The sequence below is a fragment of the Lissotriton helveticus genome, chromosome 4_1 (genome assembly GCF_964261635.1).
Source record: "Lissotriton helveticus chromosome 4_1, aLisHel1.1, whole genome shotgun sequence".
Lineage (NCBI taxonomy): Eukaryota > Metazoa > Chordata > Amphibia > Caudata > Salamandridae > Lissotriton > Lissotriton helveticus.
The window spans coordinates 311,454,670-311,481,060 of NC_136063.1; the positions used below are offsets into that span (position 1 = coordinate 311,454,670).

At 46.9% G+C, this 26,391-nt stretch overlaps 1 protein-coding gene across 1 annotated transcript in view; it reads right to left on the reverse strand.

The window, feature by feature from the left end:
- Window positions 1-26,391, reverse strand: part of DEPTOR (DEP domain containing MTOR interacting protein) — a 609,509-nt gene that overhangs the window by 342,316 nt on the left and 240,802 nt on the right. The window contains exon 3 of the mRNA XM_078686837.1: window positions 24,408-24,586. Within this exon, the coding sequence (XP_078542963.1) occupies window positions 24,408-24,586 (179 nt within the window). The remainder of the gene's footprint in view (window positions 1-24,407; window positions 24,587-26,391) is intronic.

Genomic DNA, 26,391 nt, shown 5'->3' on the forward strand with positions numbered 1-26,391 from the left:
AAAAGCAGACATTTGAGGTGAGCAAATTTAGAGTGTCGCCAATCGCTGGTGTTTAGAGTGCTCTATACTAGAGCTGCTTTCCACCTAAACTTGAGAACTACCCAGAGAGCTCTGCTTCTTTTTTGCATATACATACACATGCCTTACCAACGCATATTTAGTTGTAAAGGCATGTATGTTAAATGCATATGCATGGTTAAGACTTGCGTGGTTAAGACCGTGTTGAACTGGCACGTGTGGTAATCCCATGTGTGCTTCCATCACACAACCACTACAAAGTACTGTGTGTACAGCCGATAAATATGTTTGTTCCACTGGTAAAGCATTGTTTACCTGATATACGAGGCCCCTATAGATACAAGTACACAACAAAGTCAATAGGTCTCTCCTGTCAGTCCTGTTGGCTTTGCCAATGCCTTATAGTCATGCTATACAGCATCTGCAAAATGCTGTGCAGCATGGCGGAAACCTATAATACGTCATTTTGTAGGCGCATGCATGTTCTATTATGCCTGCATTTCTACAAAATGATACAGGTGCTGTTATTTTTATTTACTGATGCAAGATGGCTCGTTAAATAAAAACAAAATACAGAAGTAGCGCCGACACACCATCTTTGGTATTTGCGCGCTTTATAAATATCATTATCATTATCATTATCATTATCAAAAGCTTTCTTAAGGCAAATAGGCCAGCAGAAATGTTCTACCTGGTTCTCTGCTGTAAATAAATAAACAAATATACTTTAAGAAAAGTCTGCAGATGGGTTGAGGGAGCAGCAATAGGGAGTAGAAGAGTGGGGCAGCTATGAGAAATCAAAGGGGGGGCAGCTATGGGATGTGAGAGGGTGGGTGCATCTACATGTTGGGAGGATGGGGGCAGCTATAGGTAGTGGGATTGTGGAGGGGGCAGCTACGGGGAGTTCAGCAACGGGGAGTGGGAGGGTGGAGGAGCACTAGGGAGTGAAAGGGTAGCAATGGGGAATGGAAGGGTGGGGGAGCACCAGAGAGTGAGAAGGTAGAAAAGGGGAGTGGGAGGGTAGCAAGAAGGAGTGGGAAGGAGGGAGTAGCAATGGGGTGTTGGATCGTGGACTAGTAGCAACAGGATGTACAGCAATGGGGAGTGGGAGGATGGGAGCAGCAACAGATGGGCGGGTGAGGGCAGCAACGAGGAGTGCTAGGGTGGGCGGCTGACAGCAACAGGGAGTGGGAGGAAAGGGGACAGCAACGGGGAATCAACGGGAGACAGGGACAGCAATGGGAGTTCAGCAACATGGAGTGGAAAAGGTGAGGACACAGCAACGGGGAGTTCAGCAATGAGGAGTGGTAGAGTAGCAGGGCAGCAATGCAGAGTGGGAGATCAGTAAAAGGAAGTGGGAGGATGGGGGTAAGCAACAAGGAGGTTGGGGGGTCAGCTCTCACAGGAGAAACACATGAGTGAGAAAGAAACATGAAGGGGATAAGCACACAGGGAAAAAGACAAAACTAGTGCCCAAAAATTAATCAGTGAAAGGATACAAGTAATGAGGCTAGGCTCCATAGAAGGGACAAACACAACAAGCACTGGCGTTGCCAATAGGTCTCGCAGTAGGAAAGTTTGAGCTATTGGTTTTCTAAATGACATTTTATTTTTTTGTTTTGTGATTTACAATGCCCATACTTTTAACTTTTCGCATTAGGAAAGTTTGAGCGATTGGTATTGTAAATGACACTTTTTTAATGTATGTGTTGTTTTTGAAAATAGCAAAATTAATAGCTTTGTCAGTTACAATGTCAATAGTTTTAACTTTCGCAAATGTGACACCTATAGCATTTGTAATGCAATGTGTGTTGTATTTACGTAACTTAGATGTATTGATATTACAAATAACAATGGCTTTTAATTTTGTAAATAATAATACTTAAATAAAAGTTATTGTAATTTATAATGGCAATAGCTTAAACGTTTGTAAATAAATTTTGTGAAGATTATGTTCAGTGTATTTTATTGTGACGAAAATCCAAGGACATTGCATTTGCACCTACACACACATATGTGTTGTAGCACTGAGTGGTGTGAGGGTGTGAGGGTGAGGGGGTGTTAGGGTGAGGGTGAGTGGGTGTGTGAGTGTGTGAGGGTGAGTGAGGGGGTGTGAGGGTGAGAGTGTGTGAGGGTGAGGGTGTGAGGCTGAGTGAGGGTGAGAGGGTTGTGAGGGGGGGTGAGGATGAGGGGGTGAGTGAGGGTGTGAGGGGGTGTGAGAGTGGGTCCATTTTAGCGCCTGCACCGTCAAAGCAGCATCAGACTGCAGCCAGCAGTCGGAACGGTTGGATCGTGCTTCCAGTGAACTAATTTCTTGAACAAACGACACAGCCCACGCACGTGAGAGAACCATTGGAACTACGTGATAGAAATGAACGCATTTGTGGTTATTTTTTTTTACGCTTTCTTACTCAAACATTTTATAAAAGCGTCCTGCAGACTTGAAACCACTGGAGCACTTGAATAAAATAGGACAGTTGAAGATATGTAATATCAAAACACTGGTAATGAACAGAGCCACGATTGAAAAAAGTAACTTTAAAGTTAATATAGCATTTAGAATATCTGATTCTGATTGTCAAAGCAAAAGGGAAGTGTCTGCAGGGACCCTCCAATATAGTTTACCTATACGATGTTCAATAACTGTCAGATCGTACAAGGAGTTGGTTGTAGACTGCCCGTTATTATGTGGTAAGACCTTAGCATGCTTGCTCCCTGATCACAAGCCGAGCAATCACGTATGTTTCCGTACATCTGTGTCCTCTTATTGCAATGTATCACTGCACAGAATAGAACGTGCCCAGGCAACATATCCATGTAACACTGTACTTCTGCATGGCATTTTTGGTGAGTGAAGACCGATCCGTGAGTGAGGTAGGGTGCAGATAGTGTGGTGACTCTCTGGCAAACAGCAAAAGACCCCCCATATAATACAAATATTCCCTGTCCTAGTAAAGGCCAATAAGCAATTACGAGCGCCAACATATCCCAGTAATGGATACAGACGTTGCACAAAGCTGTTTTGGAGAGTGACGGGGGGAGGAGTCCTTTGCGGCAGAGGCAAGGAGTGTGGCAAATGGCCGGAGGGAAGCCGGATGGGTGCGGGAGAGCCTGGTGGGGGGGCGGGAATGTGAGCGAGGAGCTCGCGGTGAGACTGTAGGCGTGACCAAACTTTCTTCAAAAGGCTAACAGTGCGGGGGCGGGGTGGGTTGTTGACTACAAATTGTTGATTTAGGTGATGAGCCGTCTCTGTCTCAGCCGCCCTGAAATCCCGCCTTTAAAGTTGTGGTTTGCCTATTGAGGTGCATAGGCCCAAAGATAAGATCTGCCAGAGGCTGGAGCCCGTGGCAGCGCGCGGGCTGAGGAGGGAAGGCTTGGAGGCGGGAAAAGGCTTCTCAGAGAGGGAAGTGAAAAGGGCGGGGTAGCGGGCAGAAAACGTAGCGCGTAGAAAAGAGAGTAGCAGTAAAACACGTAAAGAAAATAATAGACGAAAGGAAAAATAAAATGATAGGATAAGATAGAAAAAGGTGTAGAGAAGATGAACAGTGTAAATCGCAAAGAGAGAAGACGGTGACAGAGGACAGGCGAAATAAACACGATAAAAGGAGAGATGCGGCAGAGTGCAAATGGAGAGGGCATGAATGAAAGAACCGGAGAGAATAGACACACACAGCGATAACGAATAAATACAAGTTTACTAATCATGGCCCATCTGTTAATTAAAACCATACACGATTAAAGTAATATATATCAAATCAAAGAAATGGATAAAAGCAGAAAATAAGTGATAATCGTAATTTGGGATAAAGAAGACACAGGAAGGTATAAAAAAACAAGGAGGGCGTGGGAGAATGGAGGGGGGAGTGAGAGCAGAGATCGGGGTGGAGGAACATGGAGAGAGACAACAATGAAAACATTAAAGCATGGCGCTCGTGAAAGGGCTTCATGCTGATATTGTATGTATGCGTGTAAATTAAATAAAGAAGCATTTGCAAAAAATTACTGGCTGAGGAAGCTGATGCTGTCATACGTGCAGCTTGGAACATTGTCCTGACATGCTCTGCCTGACTCTGGAATGTAGGCCGCTCCGGTCACGCTGTGAAGCTTCCTGGCTCGGAGCCTTGCAGAGGCTGCATGGTCGAGGTGAGGTGTCCGTGTCAGGAGCTCCTCTACATACCAGTGTGAGTGCGACACAACATTCACTGGCATGGACCCAGCAGGGAAGAGTAAGGCGAAGCAGAGAGGCGACTGAGGGAGAATGATAGACGGAGATGAGGAGAAGAGGAGAGGAGAGAGAGGAGGGAGAAGTGGGCAGAAAAAGAAAGGGAAATAATGAGAGTGTAAATGCACGCACGCACGTACCTGATAATGCAGAGCGGCCGGGAAACTGAAAGCACGGCCGGCCGGCCAGCCATGATTAATTAGTTAGGGGAGGAGAAGCCGCTGGGCGAAGCCCTTTGATGTGCTGTGCGGCCGTGAATGCGCGTGCTTGTTTGGTCACGTGATTCACGTGAACTTAATGAAAACCGCAGCGCAAGAAGCCCTTGGTTTCACAAGCGTTTTGAGGACATGAATTCTCGCTCCGCTCAATGCGCTTGCGCGCATTGATAGGTCGCGAGACCTAAAAAGATAGTGCCTGGAAGTTAAGCAGTGGAACAATACAGGTAATGAGGCCATCATACCAGCTAACGAATAAAAAGCAAGAAAATGTGAGTGACAAAAAACCCCCTCAATGGTAAGCAATGCGCAGGTTCTAAGCCAACTGTAAGCTGACAGTAAGTCTTTTCATAACCAGTAAGCCGGACCTAGAAAGGTTTTGTGAATCTGGCCCTGAATCAAGGGGTCATCAGCAGAGGCATTTATTCTCCATGAGGTTGTACTGAGCTCAGTTCAGTTCTTAACATGGGCAGGTACTGTCTATTACTCAGTACCTGTACTTCTTTCATTTGAAAGAGAAAGTAGCTGCACTTCTCACCACTGGTACATTGCTTTTAATCTAAGATTACCTGCACTTCACAGAAGCAAACAGGTACTGTGAAGAGTGAGTGCCTGCACGTCTGTATTTCCATTTAAAGCACTGGCTCAGTTCATAGGCATTACAGGAAGAACTGATAGGTACTGGTGATAGAACTAATGTACTGGGTAATAACCCCACCCTGGTGCACACGTGATTGTTGAAAATAGCGCCACCTATGCCCCAAATGCTACCTGATGCAATGCTAGGATGTGAACAATTCAGAAAAAAAGTGGACAGTGATCTGAAATAAACTGTTCACTGCGTGCCATCTCATCTAAACTGAGTGAAAGGCTCTCCTAATTTGGGAGAGTTGGCGATATGGCGGGAAGCCGGGGGACAGCCAGAGGCTCGCGCCACTTGCCCCGGGCCTGGGGTAGGCCGAGGGGATGGTAGGCCACCTGAATGCTGCCCCGGAAACACTCATGATTCCGGGGTCTCTGCAGTCATGGCCAGGCCCCTTAAAAGGAGTCGTGACTCTGCGGGCAGGTCTCTTGGTTCCTGCTCACCACCGAAGTCGCAGCTCTCCTAATTTTGCTCTCCCCACACACTGAAGTACGGACGCCCCCACCCTCCACACTGAGGCCGCACACCTTCGGGAGCCACATGGGCTGAGAACTGTTTTCCTTACTCACCATCCCCAGAGCAAGGGGCACGGGGCATGTGGGGGTGTGGCTGTTTTCAATTATGCACATGTATGCCCCTTTTTTAGGTCGAGCTTTGATCGACCTGTTATATCTCTTCTGTGGGGTTTGGCAAACCCACCTATTGCCATTGGTTACTATTTGTAGCATTCAGAAATGTTGGCTTGTTATTGGTGCATTTGTGTAAATGCCCCTCCTTTGACTACTTAGTTTGTCCCTGGCGATTTCACTTAGAGAACATTTTGTTTGGCTATCACACTGTACAGCGTGTCATGGCCCCTCCTCCTTGTTTTCATTCCTCGGCTAGTTTCCTTTGGTAGTGGCTACAGATGGCTTTTGGTTTCACATCCGCTTGACTGAAACTTGTTTATCTATGCGGTTACTTGTCCGGGCACACGCATGCTCGTGCTACTCAAACGTTCTCTGCCTGTCACGCGCGCACCTAAATTACGTTGTGTACTCACACTGCTGCGGCACACAGTGCCCCCCCTTTCTAAGAGTCGCCAGCTATCTGGAGTCCCACACATGCCCTCAGAGACCCCCTCTCACCCTGTCTCCCTCCAAACCCCTCCCCCAGCAGTCAGCCATGACCCCCCACTACACTTGTTGATGCCGGTGAGTGGATATCCAGCCGCCTGTCCGCACCGGATGTAGCACAGATGATGTTTCTGATGACAATCGAAAAGTCCAGGAGGCAGACACTGACCCCTTTGTTACACGAAAAAAATGCCTACTTTGGCAAATTGGGGCAGACTGTTAAAGAAACACTTTAGTCTCTTTACAAGCTGGTGAGATAGGCCAGTGGGTTGGAAGCCTGATGCTCTGCTCGAATGTGTGTGCAAGTGTTCGGTTCTCGAGTGGCTACGCTCCACTTTTCATCCTTCACAGGCAGGGCGACAAATAGGGCCTCTGTGCGCCCCAAGTCTCTCTCAAAAGTTCTTAACCATCCCTCTATCCATACATCCCACCTCAAACTACCCCATCCTACCCACCACCACTTGTACAGGTCCCGCTAGCTGCTCGAGCCCTTCCACCTGCTCGGGCCCCTCTGTAGAAACCCCTTTCCACCAACGGATCCCTCATGTAAACCCCCTGCTTTCAGGACCCTCACTCCTAGTGACTGAAGATCAAAGCGGTCAATAAAGCGCACAGTCCCACCGGAAGTATACAGAAATCAGGTCTTTTGTTGGGTGTCTATTTCTGCTGTCAGTCATGACCGCCAGGAAAATTGATGGCCCCCCTGACAGTGCATGGTGGTTAAAAAAGAGGTACAGTTTCTCAATAACCAATAATAATAGCGCAGTCGTCATATGTTAGTGCTACAATGCTGTTGTTTTTAGCCGGATGCATTGTCCTGTTGTATATGGCTACTTATGCACTAAAACTACAGAAAACGGAGAGTGCATTTACTAGCTAAATGCGTGGGAATATACAGCCTGATTCATGAACGGGTCGTTTTGCGAGCCCCTAATAGCGATTCATAGCGAATCGCTTTTGAGGACTCGCAAAACGGTATTCATGTAGGAATTGCTAAATAAATAGCGATTCCTACACATTCCTTATTTGCGAGTAGCAAATTGCTACTCGCAAATAAGGAATAACTCCCCATTCATTCCTATGGGCCAAAAGGTCCATAGGAATGAATGGGGTGTATCCCTTATTTGCGAGTAGCAATTTGCTACTCGCAAATAAGATAGCGATTTTAAGGGTGCCAGGGGTGTCCAAAGGACACCCTGTAGCACCCCTTAAATGCACATTTGAACAGGTGTTGCGCACACACATGTCCAAAGGACAACATGCAACTTAGAAAAATGCTTTTAAAAGCATTTTTCTAAGTTTTTGCTATTTACCGAGAGGTCTGACCTCTCGGTAAATAGCGGCCCAAAATTGCTAATTCGCAATTTTTAAAAGTGTCATGAATAGCATTTAAGGAATCTCTAATAGAGATTCCTTAAATGCTAATCCTCACATATTTGCTAATTCTTTATTAGCGATTTTTGCATTTGGGATTGTGAATCCCAAATGCCAAAATTGCACTCGCAAAAGGCAAGATTCTGAGAATCTTGCCCTTTGCGAGTGCAATTTAGCTTCATGAATCAGGCTGATAGTTGTTTGTTTACGCTTTTCACCAGTGAAAAAAAAGATGTGGATTCATTTTAATAAGATGTGGAAAATGGGGATTGATACAGACAGAAAAGCCAATAAAATAATAGCGCGCTTAAAATTGTCATGTTGGGCTCAGGAAACAGGGGCGGCTCTAGGCTCATGGTGGCTCTGGGCAGGGAGTGTAGGTAGGGGGCCCCGGAAGAGGGGGTCCGGGCGGGGCAGAGCGCGGAGGCCAGTGAAGAGGGGGGAGGTCAGGGTGTTTGGAAATGGAACAGAGTCGGAGGCCGCCAAATCCCAGCCAGGGGCCGCCACGCAAATATGTATCTATCCTCAGAGGATTATTATATTAAGGATATATATTGGCGTAGTGGCCCCTGGGGTTTGGTGGCCCTGTGCAGGTGCACAGCTTGCACATGCCTAAGGCCGCCCCTCCAGGAAATGTGAAAAAATAATGTCAAACTGTGACGTCAGTCTCAATCATAACCCACCACGCCCGCTCCATGAGTGCCACCCATTGCCGCCAAGTCAGCAATATTACCATCAACCAAGTTTATAAAGCTTACGAAGCCCTCAATAAATGATTCGTTGTAGGCTGGTCCCATATCTTCATCTGCACCAGTATCCAGGCCTGGCTTTTTATCCCACAGTCATTTGTTGGCCTTTAGTTGGCAAGACTACAAACCCCATAATTCCAAATGTTTGCTAAAAAGTTAGCACTGGAAATCGGCGATCACCGGGATCGATATGCAGCTAACCGAAAAGGCACACCATCACAATATCAGTGAGAAACAATTCTATTAATGAGGTCAGGGCCGGCTTTAGGCATGTGCAAGCTGTGCACCTGCACAGGGCCACCAAACCCCAGGGGCCACCACGTCAATATATATCCTTAATATATTAATCATCTGAGGATGGATACATATTTGCGTGGTGGCCCCTGGCAGGGATTTGGCGGCCTCCGACTCTGTTCCACTTCTAAGCACCCTGACCCCCTCCCCTCTTTACTGGCCTGCGCGCTCCGCTCCACCCCGCCCGGACCCCCTCTTCCGGGCCCCCTACCTACGCTCCCTGCCCAGGGCCACCATGAGCCTAGAGCCGGCCCTGATGAGGTTCCCTCATGCACGAGCAATTGCTAAACTGTGAATTGACCGGCAGAAGAGGCACCTTGCAAGATGTGCCCAGATTAAGAACTAATACCTTTTTCACTGAAAGGTTAGATGCTTTTTGGGACCCAATATAAACTTTCAGAACTGGAACAGCAGCCAAATGGGGTCTGTCATGCTCAACGCATTTCTGGATCTTGTGGCTAGAAAGTGGCTTGCTTATTTTCCATTCCGTCTTCTATTTGTGTCTTTTTGCCTCCAGATCCAGGCTGGCAGGTTGCAAGTTCGAATAAAGGCAGGAATGACACAACTCTTTCATCCTTGTTAGGTCAATAAATAGACTAGTGCTGAATTAGTCAATAAGAGTAGGCAATGTCGCTATCTAGTGGTTTGGCTTGGCTACTTGTACAACTAGGTAATGCATTTCTTTCAGAATTGTCATGTTTAGTTCGAGCCTGGGTAGCGCATGCGTTCCTCTGGGAGGCATGCTGTATTCAGGTCGGGACCTGAATGTCTGCCCACTCTCAGTCCATATTTTTCATTGGCTTGTGTTATTGTCCGCTGTAAACTGTGGTTGTTCATTGGTCAAAAGGTTTAGTAGTCTCTCCTTAGTACTGGCTTGTCTTATTTTGTAACCTCCCATGACGACACACTCTGTTACGTGTGCTGTTACTTGGTAGGCTTTAGTTACAGCCTCTGAGCACTATTTTCTCAAATAGCTTTGTCCTGCAATTGGACACGGTCTCTCCTAACATTTTTTTAAATTGTTTATAGCACAGGTGTCGAACACATTTGCAATGCAGTAGGTCTTGAATTTGCGGCAGTTTAAGCTATTGGCATTGTAAATGACAATGCCTTCAATTTATCTGTTGATCAAACAACACATAAATAAAAGATATTGTCATTCACAATGCCAATAGCTCAATCTCTCGTCAATGCAAGACCTTTTGCATTGCAAAGGCTTGTTTTTCCATTCCAGGATCTGAATCTGGATTGACAGAACTTATTGTGATTGTTTAATATCATGATTAACACTTATTCTCTCTAGCATCCCATGTATGTTGTGATTAGGTTTGTGGTATTTATGCAGGTTGGCAGGTGAGGTCATCATTGGTGGGGACTCTTAGGGTCCCTTTATGACATCCCTTTATACCAAAATAACATTGACGCCACTGGAAGCTCCAAAGGGTCCTGGCAGCAAGTCGATAAGAGGTTGCTGTGAGGGGGATGGGTTGGGGGTTGTCACTGACACGCGGCCCATACCTATCAACCAACCACGCAGGTACAGTTGGTGCGAACTAGTAGAGGCCCTTGGGGGACAAGGAATTTGGGTGTCAGAATGCCCAAGGTAGGTATCCTATGGGCAGCCAGGCCCCCTACACAAGAGCTCCTGAGGTGGGAGAGCTCCCAGTACGGTATAGGTACAGAAGATGGAGGGTTTAAGAGTAAGGGACAGAGAACCAGTCAGGATTTCACTCGGAACGGTTATGTTTTGTGAGTTGCACAGGAACAAACTTGTTATGGTTAGGTGACTCCCAGTCTCTGTTAAGGCTAGGTCTCACTTGCAAACAACATGTAATGTGTTTACTGTGCAAAATGTTGATATAGAAAAATGTTTTGTGTGTGTATGAAATAAATACAGCCGGGGATCTTACGAACCCTAACCCAAAAAAGAGATGGTCTCAGGCTTTGTCAATGGCATGGATAGTTTTGTGGGGAGGGGTATGTATCCGTGGGACATGGTGACTCCCTGGCCATAGGGAATTTCGCTTCAGACCCTCAACTAAATTATTTTCGAACACTTGCAAACGCCTCCCATAAGTTATAATTCAGGGGCCCTGTTTATCCGCTTTACAATCTATATTGCGAGTTTAGGTCTGAAAACGAATACTTTGTGATGGGGCATGAGGTAGCAGGTTGTGTGCTGGGATTTTTACCCCGTGCCCATGCAATATGTATGTATCCGCCTTCCACTGCCATTCCTAATGTAGGAAAGCGGACACACTCAGAAAACAAAAGATCTTTTGTTTTGGTCAATAGCCTCTCAAAGAGTGGATGTTATTTTCTGTCCCTCCTACCAGGGTGCAGGTTTTGTTATCTTATCACAAAGAAGCCTCTGGGTAATCATCGCGCTCTGAGAGTATTAAAGTAACCTGCCATTGCTGGTGGTTTTAATGTTGGAGATTTTAATACTTTTTGATAATTAGTTGGCCACACTCTCAAATCTAGCGTTATTTACTTCTTACCTCCAAAGTCTCCCCGGCAAAAAGATCCTTCGTTAACCCAGACCCTCTCTTAGCAATATCCTGACTCGCAAATGTATTTAATAACATGCACGTTTGGCAAAGCAAAATGGTTGCCTACATGTTCTGTAACAAAATTGAAGTACCAAAAAATAAGGTGTAAAATCCCCCAATGCGGCCCCCGGGGGAAGTGAAGGTCAGAGACCAGTCTTCCCCCGGGGTTTTCGCGCGATAAACAGAAGGACAAGGTGGAGGGCGGGCCTACAGGGGTTAAAGGAAGGGGTGGGATTGGGGAGGGCATATAAGGTGTCAGGAGAGGAAGATCCGGCCTCTTCCTGACACCTGAGCACCACCGGGAGGGTGTTTAATTTTGTTAAGCTGTAGGGTTAGTCTTTAATGGAGGCCGATTTGTCAAAGGGTTGGCATTTTGTCGTGTCTGTCTACGTGGAGATGCCCTGGGGAGTCTTTTGGCGCGGCAGGTGTTTTTCGCCACGAGGAGAGTGCGGAGCCCGAGCAGGCCGATTGGAGAGGTCACGGCGGGCGTGTCCATCAGGCGCGGCCCCTGGCCTGGATGGGGGTTTCCCCAGGTAGTAAGTTGTGAGCGTGTGGGGAACGGCCGGGCGCAGCGGTGGGGTTTTGGTCCGCACAGTGGAGCTGCCACCGTGCACGTCGGATGTGGCAGATAGAGGAGGGTCACCCTGTCGGGGAGCGGGCGGGGGCCCCGCGCCGCGCGCGTCTGTTTTCCTTTTCCTGAGGCTTTCCCAGGGTTCGTGGTGCGCTGCCTTTGTCCGCGAGGGGTGGGGGGCCCGGGCCCGGTGCGAGGCTGATGGGTGCCTGGGGGGGAGGGTGGGCGTGAAAGGTCCCAGTTTAGGCATCGGGGTGAGTTTTGGAAGTAGCTGCTCCTCGCCTTTCGGTGGCATTTCCTTCATTACTGCAGACAGGTGATCCTTAATTTTGTTGCGGGCATTCATCAACAGTGGTTAGGCAGTGGGGCGGGGTGTCACATGTTGACGACGACGCCCGGAGCTGGCAGAGGTCTCGCAGGCCCCCTACCCTTTTGCTGCAGCGTGGTGGGGTGTGGGCCCATCCATTCTGGGAGCCCGCGCTATTCAAGTTGGTCACGGGGCAAGGGTGATAGCTGGGGGGGCCGGGATCGGGCCCCTGCGGAGTTTCTAGGCGGGACTGAGTAGGGTATCAGGGACAAGTGTGAGGGACGGCCGAGACGGCACGAGGCCCGGTGGTGTTTGGGCCCACCTGGTTATGGCGACCCGGTGGGGGAGGCGAACTGAGGATGGTGGTCAAGCTCGGCAGCAGGTGTGACACCAGCGGGGCGCACTACGGCCTCCTAACGCTGGCCCGAAGCAGTAGGGGCGTCCGCGGCGGCCTGCCCTCCGTCGGGGGAATCGCGCAGTGGCCAATACAACGTTTTATCCAGACACTGTTAAATATGTACGGTGTGACCTGTTCAATATGTACTGTGTGAGAGTTGGCATGGTTGTTGTGGGAGAAGTGCTGGGGGTCGGATGATGTGGTGGTGAAGGGAGAAGTGGGCTCTGTGGGTGTTGTGTGATGGGGATGTTGGGTTGACTGGAAGTTTGTGCGAGCAGGGCTGGGGCTGATTGGTTTACTTCGGGGGGGGGGGTACATGGTGACTGAACGGTTTCTTTATTGTTGCAGGGGTCAAGGGCGGCCAAGGTAGGACCTGCGGGCACAGCTGGGATGGGCATGGCGCCTATGAACAAAGGGGCGTTGTGCTGGAGTAACTCTTAGGTACGCGATTACGGCTGGGGCCTGGGGAAGGGGAAAGTTGTGTGGGGATCATGGCGCTTCCGATGCGCTGCGCTGCAAGTGTGGGGGGTGTCTTGGGGGATACCAGTGCTGCTGCGGCACGAGTCCTGATGGGAACCCAGTGTGGGTGGCATGCTTCACAAAGGATACTGCGGCAACGGGGTTGACAGGGATGGCCGGTCGGCTCCCAAGTGGTCATTTGGTGGCGTGGCATTGGTTTTCAGGTTGATGGGGCTCGGGGGTTGGATGCTTACACTGGCGGTGGGGGGAGTGTTCCCGCGAGATACGGACGCTGCCCTCACCATGACGGGCGGGGCAGCGTGGCAGCGTCACGTGGGCACAAGGTTGGAGTGGAGAAGGTAGAGGCGGGGTGCTAGATGCTCCTGGGGTGGAGGCCAGGTTTTGGTGTACCATATAGGTGGAGGACTGCTTCACATCTTGACTTAGCGGATGCACAGGGAGGGGCTGGTCGGATGGGGCTGTTCACGCACGGGTAGGGGGATGGTTGTGACGGGCTATGCCGGAGGTTAAGAGGTTTTAGTTTCCAGGATTTGGTGGCATGGCAGTTATTGGGGGGTGGGTGGGGTCACATGACCGGAGTGCAGGAGGGAATGCACAGCCTATGTCAGCGTATACAGGTCGAGGGGGGGCTGCGCAGGGGTTCTCGTGAGGTGAGCGTAATAGGGTGACGAACGTCTGACGCATCAGATAAGGCGGGGGGTGTTTTTTGGCAGGAATGTTTTGGGAGAGGCGTGTTTTGGCGGTAGTGAGGAGTTTTCTGGAGGTGAGGGGCGGGAAGCTGTAACACGGTGGGAGAGGTATCGGGCCGCTGTGTGCTGAGGTCTATGTGGGTTTGTTTTTTCGTTGACCTGGGGTTTTGTACTGCACGCCATGGAGGTGGAGTGTGTGGTTCATAGGTAGCTGCAGATTAGAAGGTACTGTAGGGGAGGGGAGGTTGGATTGCGACGGGCATTTTGGTAGTGCCAAATTGGGGCATAGGCTTTTCGGGGGAGCAGCGGAGGGGCGGTGTAGTTGTGACGGAGGTGTGCCCGGACAGGAGGGCAGTGGGCGCCGGGTGTAGCGGCGTATTGGTGTCGGTCTGTTCGGGGGCAAGGGTGTGTGTGGAAAGATCACAAGGGATTGTGAGTGAATGAAGTTGGAGAGAAGTAGATGTTTTTCGGAAAGGGGGGAGACATTTCTCCTGCTCTTTATTGGCCTGGTGCGTAACCAGGCAGTTCTTTGGCGGGACAGTCTGGCGGAGGCGTGTGGTTTCTTGGATGCTCGGGGGGGCGGCAACAGCTGTGGTGTCATTGGGTGGGTCCCAGGGCAGGGGGGGGCGCTGACGGGGCGGTGGGAGTACAGTGAGGTGTCTGTGGCGACGTGGGTACTGGGGGTACGGGCTTTTGCTTTGCAGAGGTGTTTAGGCAGACTGCCATAAGGGGGCTGGGGAACACCATGCATTTCTTGCAGGACTCATTTTTTCTTTTTCTACCATGGGGTCTGGAAGTAGAGCAGGAGCCAGGGCAGTCGCCTGGAGGGGATGGCCTTTTCTCCCGGCAGGTGGTCAACACAGGAGGCGCTCTAGCGGGGGTGTAGACGTGACTGGGCAGGATCCACGATGATTGGGTGGTGAACTGGTAGGAGACGGGTCGAAGAAAATTGTGGGGGGGATGTTGGTGCCATTACGATTGCCGTTGGGCGCAGGGAAGGTGAGGTTGCCCTGATTTGAGGATACATGAAGGGGAGAAGTTGCTGGGATATGTCAGGCTGGCATTATCCTGGGGTGCTTCGCAGGGGATGTGTTTCCAAGGAACGGAACATGGAGCGTCCTGGTCAGGCGCATGGTTTGTGCTTGGGGGGAGACGGTTTGGGGGGTTGAGGATTTGGAGGTCCAGGCCATGACGCTCTGGGTGATAGGGACTGTTTGGGGTGAGATTGAAGGTGGGGGCCTTTTGTCAAAGGGAGCCACCTGTCACGGTCCAACAATGGCGGGGGACTGTCACTCACGTACATTAGGACAGAGGTGCAGGCAGTGGATGGTCGTCGACGGGGGGGCACCTAGCATGTCCGAAGTTTGGCCCGAGAACGTTTTGGGTACGGAATGCAGGCCCGGATTGGTGAATAGTCGTTCACTACGTGTGGTGGGAGCCACAGTTAAATATCCAACGCATGGGGATATAAGAGATGAGGTGTGGATGACCGTGCAGGATTTTGATTCTTAATAAAGATCGAATTTTGTTTGCATTAAGATTCCTTTTATGGACCGAGAGCGGTCTACAGATGTTATTGTTTACCAAGGGATGCAAAGGATGGAGGTACAAGGGGTGGATGGTCGTTCACCTCGAAAATGGTGGGGGGGGCACCTTGGGTGACCAATGAATGGTCCGGGACGGCTGTTGGTTTTGGTGAGCCAAGTACATGTGGTGGACGGTCGTTCGCCGCGAGGGGGGCAAGTATCCAACACACGAAGATATACAGGATGAAGTTAGGGTGAACAGGCAGGGGTTTCATGCTTACCTAAGTCCAAAGTTTGTTTTCATTGGCATCACATGATCATCTGAAGATCACGTCACACTCTAGAATGCTTCTTTGTCTTCATGAATTTCTAAGGTTACTCATTCTTTACAGACGTAATGCAATTCCATATAGAAGGGGAAAAAACGTACATGTTACACGGCGTTTGGGGGGGCACCTTTAATGGCCAGGAGCGGTCAAAAGATTTCATTGGTTGTCGAAGGGGCAAAGGACAGTTGTACAAGGGGTGGATGGTCGTTCACCTCAGGAAGGTGAGGGGGGCACATTGGATGGCCAATAGAGTGGTCCGGAGCGGTTGCTTGTCCTGCTGAACATGAGTACGGGTGGTGGAGGCAGGCCAGGTGGTGGATGGCCGTTCACCGCGGGGGGGGGGGGCAATTTTTTCGGTCAAAGGATTGGGACCGGACATGTTGCTGGTTTATACGGGCATTGGTCCAGGTGGTGGATGGTCGTTCACCGCGTTGTGGGGGGGTGCTGTTTTTTCCAGCAGGGAAGGGCCCTGTGGGGGGTTTTGCTTACCCGACATGCAGTGTCAGGCGGGAGTGATGGACTATCACCGCATTGAGAGAAATTTGCTTGGTGGGGTTTGTCCCGGGGACGTTCCTGACTTGCAGGGGACGCATGTTAGGTGGATGGTCGTTCACCAGGTGCTGCTGAGGGAGGCTGGTTTTAGGCACGGGACGGACGGGCGCGTGGGCCCGTTCTGGAAGGGCACCTTTCGCGATTCACGTTTGTACCAAGAGTGGCACTTTGCTGCAGGACACAGGGTGAGGTGGTGGATTGTCGTCCGCTGGGAGGCTGCAGGGTCGCTGGCAGGAGGCGAAAGGTGCACAGGGCAGTGGGGCGGGGGGTGGGGCAGGTAACCGCCCTACGGGGGTTCCCTGGTGGGCGGTACTTTGGAGGGGTGGGGAGTCACATACGGGCGGATCCACCCCTCGGGTGGGGGGAGAATGGTACACAGGTGACTGATAATGGGGCATGGGAGGCAAAGAGCAATAAAGGCAAAGACAACAGAGGATGCTTGGAGGGCAAGTGAAGGTGAGAATGGGGAAAGGAAGGAGGTTATCGAGTGAATGGGTGAAGAGTCAAACAGGTGAGATGGTTTTGGAAAGGCAGAATGGAGAATGCGTGGGTATGGGATGTAAACGTATATTTCATGCATTGATGTACTGTTAATAAGTCTAAAATGATTATGGAAACGTATATTTCATGCATTGATGTACTGTTAATAAGTCTAAATGATTGCAACCTTGTCCTAATAAATTGACTTTTACGCTTCAAGTAACAGCGTGGAGTGTAGTTATTGCGTGAACCGCACATGTCAAAAGTATGCACGTGTGTTTTACACACGGTTCGCTGTAAAGTTGTAGCGTTGGAGTCTGTTGTAATTGCTACTATTATAGTGCCTTTCATGCACATGCATTCAGTGCTGAGCAAAGCAGTTCGTCTATTAATATGGTGAGTGCAGCCTGTCTTCTTGGTGTTCTGGACAGCACCATCATATGTAACGTACAGCACTGTGTGTGTCATCGTGTGTACAATGTCGTAGACTTGGAGAAAGCACGTTTTGTGCATTCCTATGAACACTTAATTTTATTTGTATAATCGGTTCAGCACAGCACGTTCCCTCAGCATGCACAGTGCTGTGCAGGCTCACGTGCAATTGCCAACTTCGTGATGTATAAAACATCCTATTTTTCACGACAAAAATGGAACAGTCCGTGTTATGCAAGCTATAAACTCGACACAGTTTGTACAATCGGAAGACAGCTAAAAAGCACATGAACTCTCCTAGTGTGCTCAAACAGAAAGAAAAAAGTAGAACCTGCAAAAGCAGGTATTTAAGGGCACAGTATTGCGTCATGCTCCAGGGGAGGTACAAACACAAGAAGAAGAAGGAAAGATCTCATACACTAATGGATAAGAAGCAAACAAATGAGAGTAACAATGAATCCAACCAATAATAGGCAATGGGTGGGATTTAAGCACACTGTAAGCTAACACTATGTCTCGCAAAAGACAGTACATACACTGGCTAGCCGGCAAGACCTAAAAATGGTAGGACACGGTTTTAAAATAATGTGCAATGGACAAAATGTCCATCACTGTTCCATTGATAGTTAACAGAGCATCACAATTTCTAGAAAAAAAAATACTATAATAAATAATAACATTAAATGCCGGGTTGCTGTCATCATATGTCAGGGCACATCCAAAATACATATATGTTGTTCAAGTATTTCAGAATGCTATCCTATGCATATTTATTTTACAAATACATTACAAAGTTTTTTTAATAACATGACACTGAACGCCTCAGACTACTACGGGTGCTGTTCCAATATGCTGACAGAATACCACTGCTCATTGTTTCAGCCTATCAGAGGTCAATGGCGATGCACAACTTGGTCGGGGCTACTCCCTGAGCTAGTGTTCTTCGGTCTGGGAGCATGCTAGAACCTTTGGGTTTAAGATGGCAAGAGTATTGCTCAGCGTTCTATGACAGATGTAGGTTACCACCTTTAAGTTGCTTACAAAAAGAAGCTGTGTTCTTCAGGTTACAGACTGTCTTGAATCTCAAGTATGCAGTGCACACTGACATGCCAATGTGGATCACTACATCCCATACCAGTCAGCAACCTACTCAGTAACTAGTCCATTTTTCCACATAACCACTGAATGTAATTCTTCATTGTCATTCTTTATTGTCATAACTGTTTGCCCATAGCAGAAGATGCTGACTTCCATTGCTTTGTACCTATCTCCACCACAGATGCCAGATGCCATACCGATATGGTAGGTAGAGCTCCTTTGGCAAGCATCTTGTGATTCTGCTCCTGTTCTTCCCTTCTTTGGGTGAAGGAACAGAATCACTGACCAACTTAAATAGATAGCCCTGCGATACCTGGAGGCTCAGTTATATCAGACTGAGAGGGCCTTAACAGAGTGAAATATTCGCACTGTGCTGGCAGCGGTGACGAGGGGTGTGCAGTTCTAGAAAACTTTTCTCCTTTCCGTGGTGGGCAGGATAGCTTTCGTTAAGACGTCAGAACTGGTCACGTTATGGTACTATTTCTGGACATTGCTCATTGTGGTTCCGGGTAGTTAGTTAAGGGAAATTCACTCGATCTTTGGAGATCTTATATGGGATGCCAGTAAAAAAATTCAAAAATAACTATCTCGTGGCTCAGCTGCAGATGTTAACTAGATGGGAGACTGAAAGAATAAATACTCTTGAGGAAGCAAATACTGATGTAGCCAAGAAAAGGAGGCTTGGGAGGAGATATACTGTCGATGGCTTAAGCACTGTTGGGTGAGATGCCTACAAAAGAGCTGCACAACGGTACCCTATACACCGGAATTACATTAAAGGTTTTCAGGACCATCATACTTCATAAAGAAGGCATTTGGAATGGACAGCAAATGTGGAAAGAAAGAGGGCTGGAAGACTAGGTGACCTCTGACTGAGAGAAGATCAGAGTACTGGATTTCATGGTAATACTCTAGGAATACAAAGTAGCGATCGGGCACCTCCTACTATATCATGCAATGGCTGAAGCTCTGAAATGTACCTAGAAAGTAGGCCTTTTCGGGCTGGAAGTCATGGTAACCACAAGTGGCAAATGGAAAGTAGGGTCACTCCTGTACAAAGCACTACCTGGTCATTGTAAATTCATCTTAGATACATTTCAGGGTAAAGGGGTGGAGGATATAGGTAGGCGGCTTAGCGAGGAAGACTGGGTACATGTACTTTTCAATGACCCAAATATATCCCAAAATGACTGGTTTCAAATAATTCTTCTTTTATAACCTACATAGAGCTTACAATTACATACATAGAGTGTACATGTCCCCCGATAGGGTAAATAAATATTACATTGGGGCACAAGCAACCTTCCTTCCCTGCAATGAAATAGGGGATGTCACAGACTGACAGATTACTGGTGCAAGTTAGTACTATTTACCAATCCGACATGAGAAAAGGATAGTGCTGTAACTCCCTAGACTTGTTTACTGGTTTTGTACCCGAGGCCTAAGATTAAAAATGTTACCACTAAGTTTATCGATCTAGCCTTGGTAGTCGGCCACAGACAATTAGCCATAAAATGCCAAGTGTCGGCTCGGCAGAGTGTTGCTGCGTGGAAGGAGGAGGTGGATAAATGGACCGAGTTTGGAAGCCTGTTATTGCATAGAGGCAGTAAATGAGGCAAGGGAAACATGGAGGTAGCCAAAGCCTGGGAGATGATACTGAATGCATTCAAAATCCAAGGAGGGCTGGAGACTGCCTAGAATTTGGATGCTCCTGCGGTACTACCCCTACTGCCTGATAGAGCCACGTTTCCCTCTACCTTAGCTAACGGAAAGAAGGAGGAGTGAATTAGAGTATGTTTTTTCCTTGATACAAGAATATTTAGCTACAGACATCTTTATCTGTCTTTAGGCACATCTACTGTTTCCAATACAAAACATATACTTAATACTGACTTTTGCTTCTGCTTAGCAACAGCCCCTTGCTCATGACTGGACAGTATTCTGATTTGATAAACTTTATCTTTCCACGGAACTGTTGACAGAATAGTTGAGTCTATTTGGCATTCAACACTCTGTGGGTGGGTGTGTTTTTCCTTGTTCTCTTCCACTTTTTTCTCTTTTTCATCCACTCCTCATCTGCCCAGGCACTCTCTTTATACTCCCGATCTCCTGTTGCTGCATGCTCAACCCCCACTCCTGGATGCCCCCTTCCACATTCGTGCAACCCATTGCTCTGACCGTGCCATCTTTTTCTTTCTCCAAGGCTCCGCAGCTGCAAAGTTCTAAATGGGGGCCGCTCGCTTCCTTTTTTATGCTTCGCAGGCACTTTTTTCTATTTGCATTAAATATGGCCACCAAGCATCATAGCACATCCACATGCAGCATTATGAATCATCCCTGCACTTGCATCGCCCTGCAGCATGCATATTACTGTGTGATGACGTACACGTGTGCATGCATCAAAAGGCATGCACAACAACACATGCATGCACATTGATGACCATCTAGGAATGGGTTTCGTTTTAAAGAAAACCCAATCCAAGTTTGGAGGCCATGTGTGCGCATGCATCTTGACACATATATTTGCTTGCAATTGCCACTGGTTCCAAGCACTGACAAAGCCAATGGTTTGCCCCTTTAAAGCTAAGACCCACTGGCATTACAAATGGTTGCCTGCTTTGTTATTCTTCCATAAAACCTCTCTTCATCCACAGCAAGGCAATGAAAATCAGCAGCTAGGTTCTGGGAGGAAACATAGGACTGTGAAGGTTGAGTAGGACTCGGAGTAAAGAAGGTTAATGCTAAGTAATTTGGTTTTGTATTTGGTGGGCTTGGCTTCAGGATTCACATTTATTTAATTTTATCTGAAACCAATTGATTATTTTTCTACACACGTGGTAAATAAGCTTTAAAACTGCAGAAAATTCATGCCTCCCGTTTCACCACATATTCATGCTAATACCTTCGAGTCTGCTGGGAAATATAGACTGTATTAAAGTAAAAGAGAGTATGCATTTTCCAGACAATATGCACCTAACATAGGTTTTAGTCCGGCAATTTTCACCAGGTTGAACCTGCCACACATCAGAAGGGCAAATTCTGATTTAGGCTGTCCCGAAAGTTTAAAATATTGCACACATTGCATCTACTAATTACCACATCACTGATATTATTAATTAGTAGGTACAAATGTGAGGATACAATTTGCACCTCTGTTGGAATTGGCATCAGAGTGTTGGGGAATGTTAGAATGCATAACTTACTGCTCATAGCCCAACGGAGGCCCAGTACCCCAAACCCGCTCATGCTAAATCAATTTCAGAGAAGAAAAGGCTAGCTGTGTTACCATGAGCATCGACACTGTCTGGTGGGATGATTACGTATGTAATGACGTCCTGTTGATGAATTACATTTTCCAGCAGTCCAGCTGATGGTGCCTATCTTGACATATGGGTATAACCTTCCTCATCTTTCACAGCTTGATAGGTAGACATCTGGACGACAATGTTGGTAGACCTTGCCACTTGGATTCAAGATTTTATTATGCAATAATAGCTGCTCTGAGAGTATCAGAGTATTATAGAAATCAAGTTGTGTTGAAAAACAGACTTTTGAACCATTTTGAGCATTTGACTTTGAGCATTGCTAAAGGTCTTAGGAACTTCTGTATTTAACTTTTAGTTTTAAACTGGAATGGAACAGGAAGAATTCTCATGTCAAGATATGCTAAACAAAAAATGTATGTATATAACTATGCATAATGTACTAATGGTGGTATATGAACTGCTAATGATAGGAACCACAGCATGTTAATAACTCACAATTAACTTTTCAATTAGCATACGAGTCAAGTAGAAGCTTATCTTCATTTGAGAGCACATAGTTAGGAAGTGTGAGGTAGTCATTTTATCAATAAGTCAGAAGTTATGATGATACATATATAAAGGCTTTCATGTCTTGTTATGCTTCAGTTTCAGGAACAGCAAGTTTCATATTAGAATACAGAGAGTTGGTTACACAGTGATATAGCTAAGATATAACATCTGCACTGTTACACATACATGCAGGACTACTAACAGGTTACTAACATCTCTCTCATTGCCTTTCGCTACCACTTCAACCTGCAGACATTTGTGTCCATTACAAATGACAAATCAGAGTGCTGGTCCGGTGTCACTGTTTTCTCTTTTATCCCATTCTCTTTCAGAGGTTCTACCAATGGACCTCGTATTTTTGTTACATGTGATCACTGGTGACTACATGTAACCACAGATCAGCCACCCAGTCATTGTGGTGCTGGTCACAGTTATGGGGCTATTGAGCTGATCCGTCTTTTGCAGGAAGGATTGCAGAAAATTATAGGGTTTTTTTTTCTTCTTAAAAAAAGGGAGAGGTGTGGCACAGCGACCAGGGTGGCTGACTGGAGTGCGGGACTCAGGGTTCGAACCCCAGCACCAGAGGCACCTCAGTTCAGCATCATGTGACCCTACGCAAGGCTCACTTAATCTCCTCGACGGCCCCCAGTGCCTTGAGACCCCTACGGGTGATTAGTTCATGCTTTACAAATACCAGGTTATAGCTTATATTGAAAGTAATGCCTCTCCGGAATATTGAAGGGCTGCTGTAAGGTGGAGCTTACTTTTTAGTCGTCACATCAACCAGGCAGCTCTGCTTTTGACTAGATGCAGCTAGCTACGTTGTTTCTTTGTCTTTGTTTAAGCAATTGTTGAAATGTCACCACTCCAGTGTTTCAACAAGGTCCACTTTGAATTTGCAGACAAATGTAGGTTGAAGGTTATTTGGCAAACAAAGTGTAGGCGATTGCTTTTCGCCACTACATCGACTTATTGAATAAAGAATGTCGTTATGTTGAAACTGGCTCCCAGATCACTGACTGCATTATGTTGCGGTCGATTACTGCCCAGCAAATTAAGAATACCGTCCACCGAGGTGGATGGTATATTATGTAATGAGGCCCCACTATGTAATATACACAAGGGACGTTGGTCTAGAGACCATAAGGTCCAGAGTGAATGTACACAACACTACAAAGCGGGATCTACTAAGAACGTCTGTAGCAGATAGAAACTTTGTTCCATCAACAATCAAATGACAACAGCATAGCAATAGATACCTGAAAGTCTTACAGGTAAAGAAAGACTACTTAAAATACACAAAGAGCTCTAAGCCTTCCTTTCCCACCATTTCTCTAAAAACTGGAAATCTAGACTCAGTATCAGCTGCAAAGTAATACAATTTAAGAAACAAATTATTTGCCTGTGAAAATGATAATCAAAATATTTATGTAAAAAAAGAAATAGATTATTTTGGTAGGTGTCACATAATGTCCTTCCCATTCTCTTAATGAACCTTGAAAACGCCTTTGTGACTTCTCTTGTTTGTACAAAACCCTACCTCACTTCCTGGCTCTTCAAAGTCGACTGAGAGTGTTATGACGCTGCTCCAAAATCAAAACATAGGAGAGGAAGCAAACAGATATCTGAGACAACATGCACCTGCAGTCATAAACTCCTTGAAAGGAGCAACAGTTGCTGTCTTGTATTAAATGTTTGTAATCAGGTTTCCTACGTCATAGTTACATAGAACATGTACTTGAAATACTGTACTAAAACTGAAAAATATGCCAACATATATATCACAGATGAAGTAAGACAGAGCCAAACACAGTCCACCCCTACTTGTCAGTAAAATTTAACACTTCCATTGGCCAATGCAACAAAAGAGGCTCAAATATAAAGAGACTGGAAATAAGAAGAAAATCCAAAGGTAAGCATTCACCCTGTAAACATGCAGAATACAAGCAACAATCCTCAACGAATCAGGTTCTCCCAATTGCTGCTAAAGAAATTTCTTCGGACCGCATTATTAGTTAGCGAGGGAGGTGGCATTGCATCCACTGCCTTCCTGGGCCTAACTCACAATAGCCAGCTCTATACCTCAGAAGCCTGATGTGTTCAATTTCAAAAAGTCACCAAACTTCCTCTAACTACATCACTTTGAATTCACTAAGCTATGTTGAAGCAACGCAATTCCTTAGAGATACCCATATTAATTGAAAAGCCATTCTAACACAACTCTCTCAATTACAAATATTTGGTCAGTTTCCTAGTGGTTATCAAGAAAAATGCAAATATATACACCTTGAAAATCCCTAGTCAATATTATTCCACATGAAAATTAGGGATAAATCAGAAAATACAAAAAATATTGAATCACATACTAAATAATATATCCGCAAAATAATAGTAGCAACCATGACTTCCTAAAGTTACTTTGATTTTGTATTTATTAGAGATATTCTTGCTAAGTTGTAACTTTTCCCTTTTCATATTAAAGTACCACTGCTCACGAATCCTAACTTTTCTCCATATGTAGCACAAACTGATACATTGCCTGTACTTACCGTGATGAATGATGCTGCTCTCAAACAGTTTCTGCACCAGCTTGACTGCTGTCTCCCTGTCCGTGGCTTCCTTGCGATCAATCAGCCAGTCAATCAGTTCTTTGGCAACAAAGCAGTTTGGATATGTCTTTAGATGATGTCTTCTATCTTTGATGACCTTTTCCTCGTGAAGCCGAAGCCTGCAACAAAAGACATCTGTGTAAATAGTCTCTAAACATCATTTAGATCTCACAGTCAACGCAAATTCTATTCTAGTTGTCTTACAATTTCACTGGCATTCTCATATTCGGCAAAGCAGGTTTGTAATAACACAGAACACCCTAAAGAAGAGTGGGGGGGGTGAAGGGGGTGGAGCTAGTTGTCATGGTGTGAGGACACTGACGTTGCAAGCTCCTCGCCAACCAGTAACCCCCAACCCCTTGCAGCCGTTGCATGTGCTTAGCTTGCCCCGGCGTTACACTTCAAGAGGGAGAACCCAAAAATGTCCACCGGACCTGGGTCTATGTCAGTACAAAAAACAGGCGGTCACAATGGAGAGCCTAGTATACAAATATCACATCACCCAGATACAAAATTAAAGAAGAACAATTTTGAAAGTTCACTTCTTTTTTTTATCATTGCATTTTACTCATGCATTTTAGATATACATATACGTAGGTGCTCCGGGTGGGATAGTGCTCAAAGGAAGTGCTCGATGTGAGGGTTTGGAAGTGCGAGTTTTTATACAATATTTACAGTGTCTTTGAAAAGAAGACCTGTCTGATAGCCAATGCGGCCAAAACACATTTAGATATACAATCAAATAATAGATACAGTAAACCAATTACTATTATCAAAGTTGTGCAATATAATCAGTAGAGGCATTTAGAATACAGTCGATGTTTTGACCCCATCAATATACAGAGGTGCATTATGTCCTTAAACCGGGGTCTTCATCAGGACAGAGGGAGACACCTGAAGTTACACATAAAGTAAAACAAAAACCGAATTATTGTACGTGATGGACATATTTACTAAAATAATTTAATTAAATTAGCTAGGGACAATCAATGATCACCTTATATCCAACGGTATAGATGGTGGAACCACGATGTAAACTTGGGCCGATAGGCTCCAATGTCAGAGGGGTAAGAAGGAGACACAAACCAGTCCCATCTGTGGACTGAGTGAGTCTGGATAAAAGAAAGGAAAGGAAAAATCCTTTATTTGCATGCGGGCCATTAATTAGTTAAAAAACATAAAGTGCCCATGCCGATCATAGCTGCACGTCCCTGGCATGTCGACATGGTTGGTGGGGCCCGCGGACGCAAGCTGGACTGACACACCACTGTAAAAGACGACAGAGCTGGATCAGGTGTGGAATTCAACACTCCTAAAGATGGTGGCCTGTAAGGTTAGTGAGAGTCAACAAAGTCAACAGGCTCAGCCCTCTTGCAGCCATACTGCATGCCCCTTCAAGCCTACTGAGATGCCCCTGGACCACTGACCACACTGGGGGCCGCGGACGTTCGGAGGACTAAACCGACGTGGCAGGCAGCGAAGGAGCCTGTTCAGTTAAGGAGCCTGACACAACCAATATGGTGACCCACGTAGCTAGTGGGGGCCACAGGGACTACAGACGTTGTCCCGGGTGAAGCCCAGTTTGGAGAGAGGAAGCCCCCGGAAAGAAGTGCTGTGAGTGCCCCTGAAAAGGGGGGTTACCTCCAGGGCACAAGTCCTAAAAAACAGAAGTGGGGAACTATGCTAGTTAATCGGTTTGCAAGTGGCATCACAGCGCGTGACATCACGGCGCATGATATTGCGGCAAGTGACATCGCGGCGCGTGGCATCACAACATGTGACATCACAGGAAGTGGCATCACAAGAAGTGACATCAGATCTTAAGCCCTCACATATATGTTTAGCAGGTGTATCATGAGTACATTTGAGCATACTTGCAGACCCTCCTGATTTAGGCAGAAGATTCACACTTTTGTACACTACA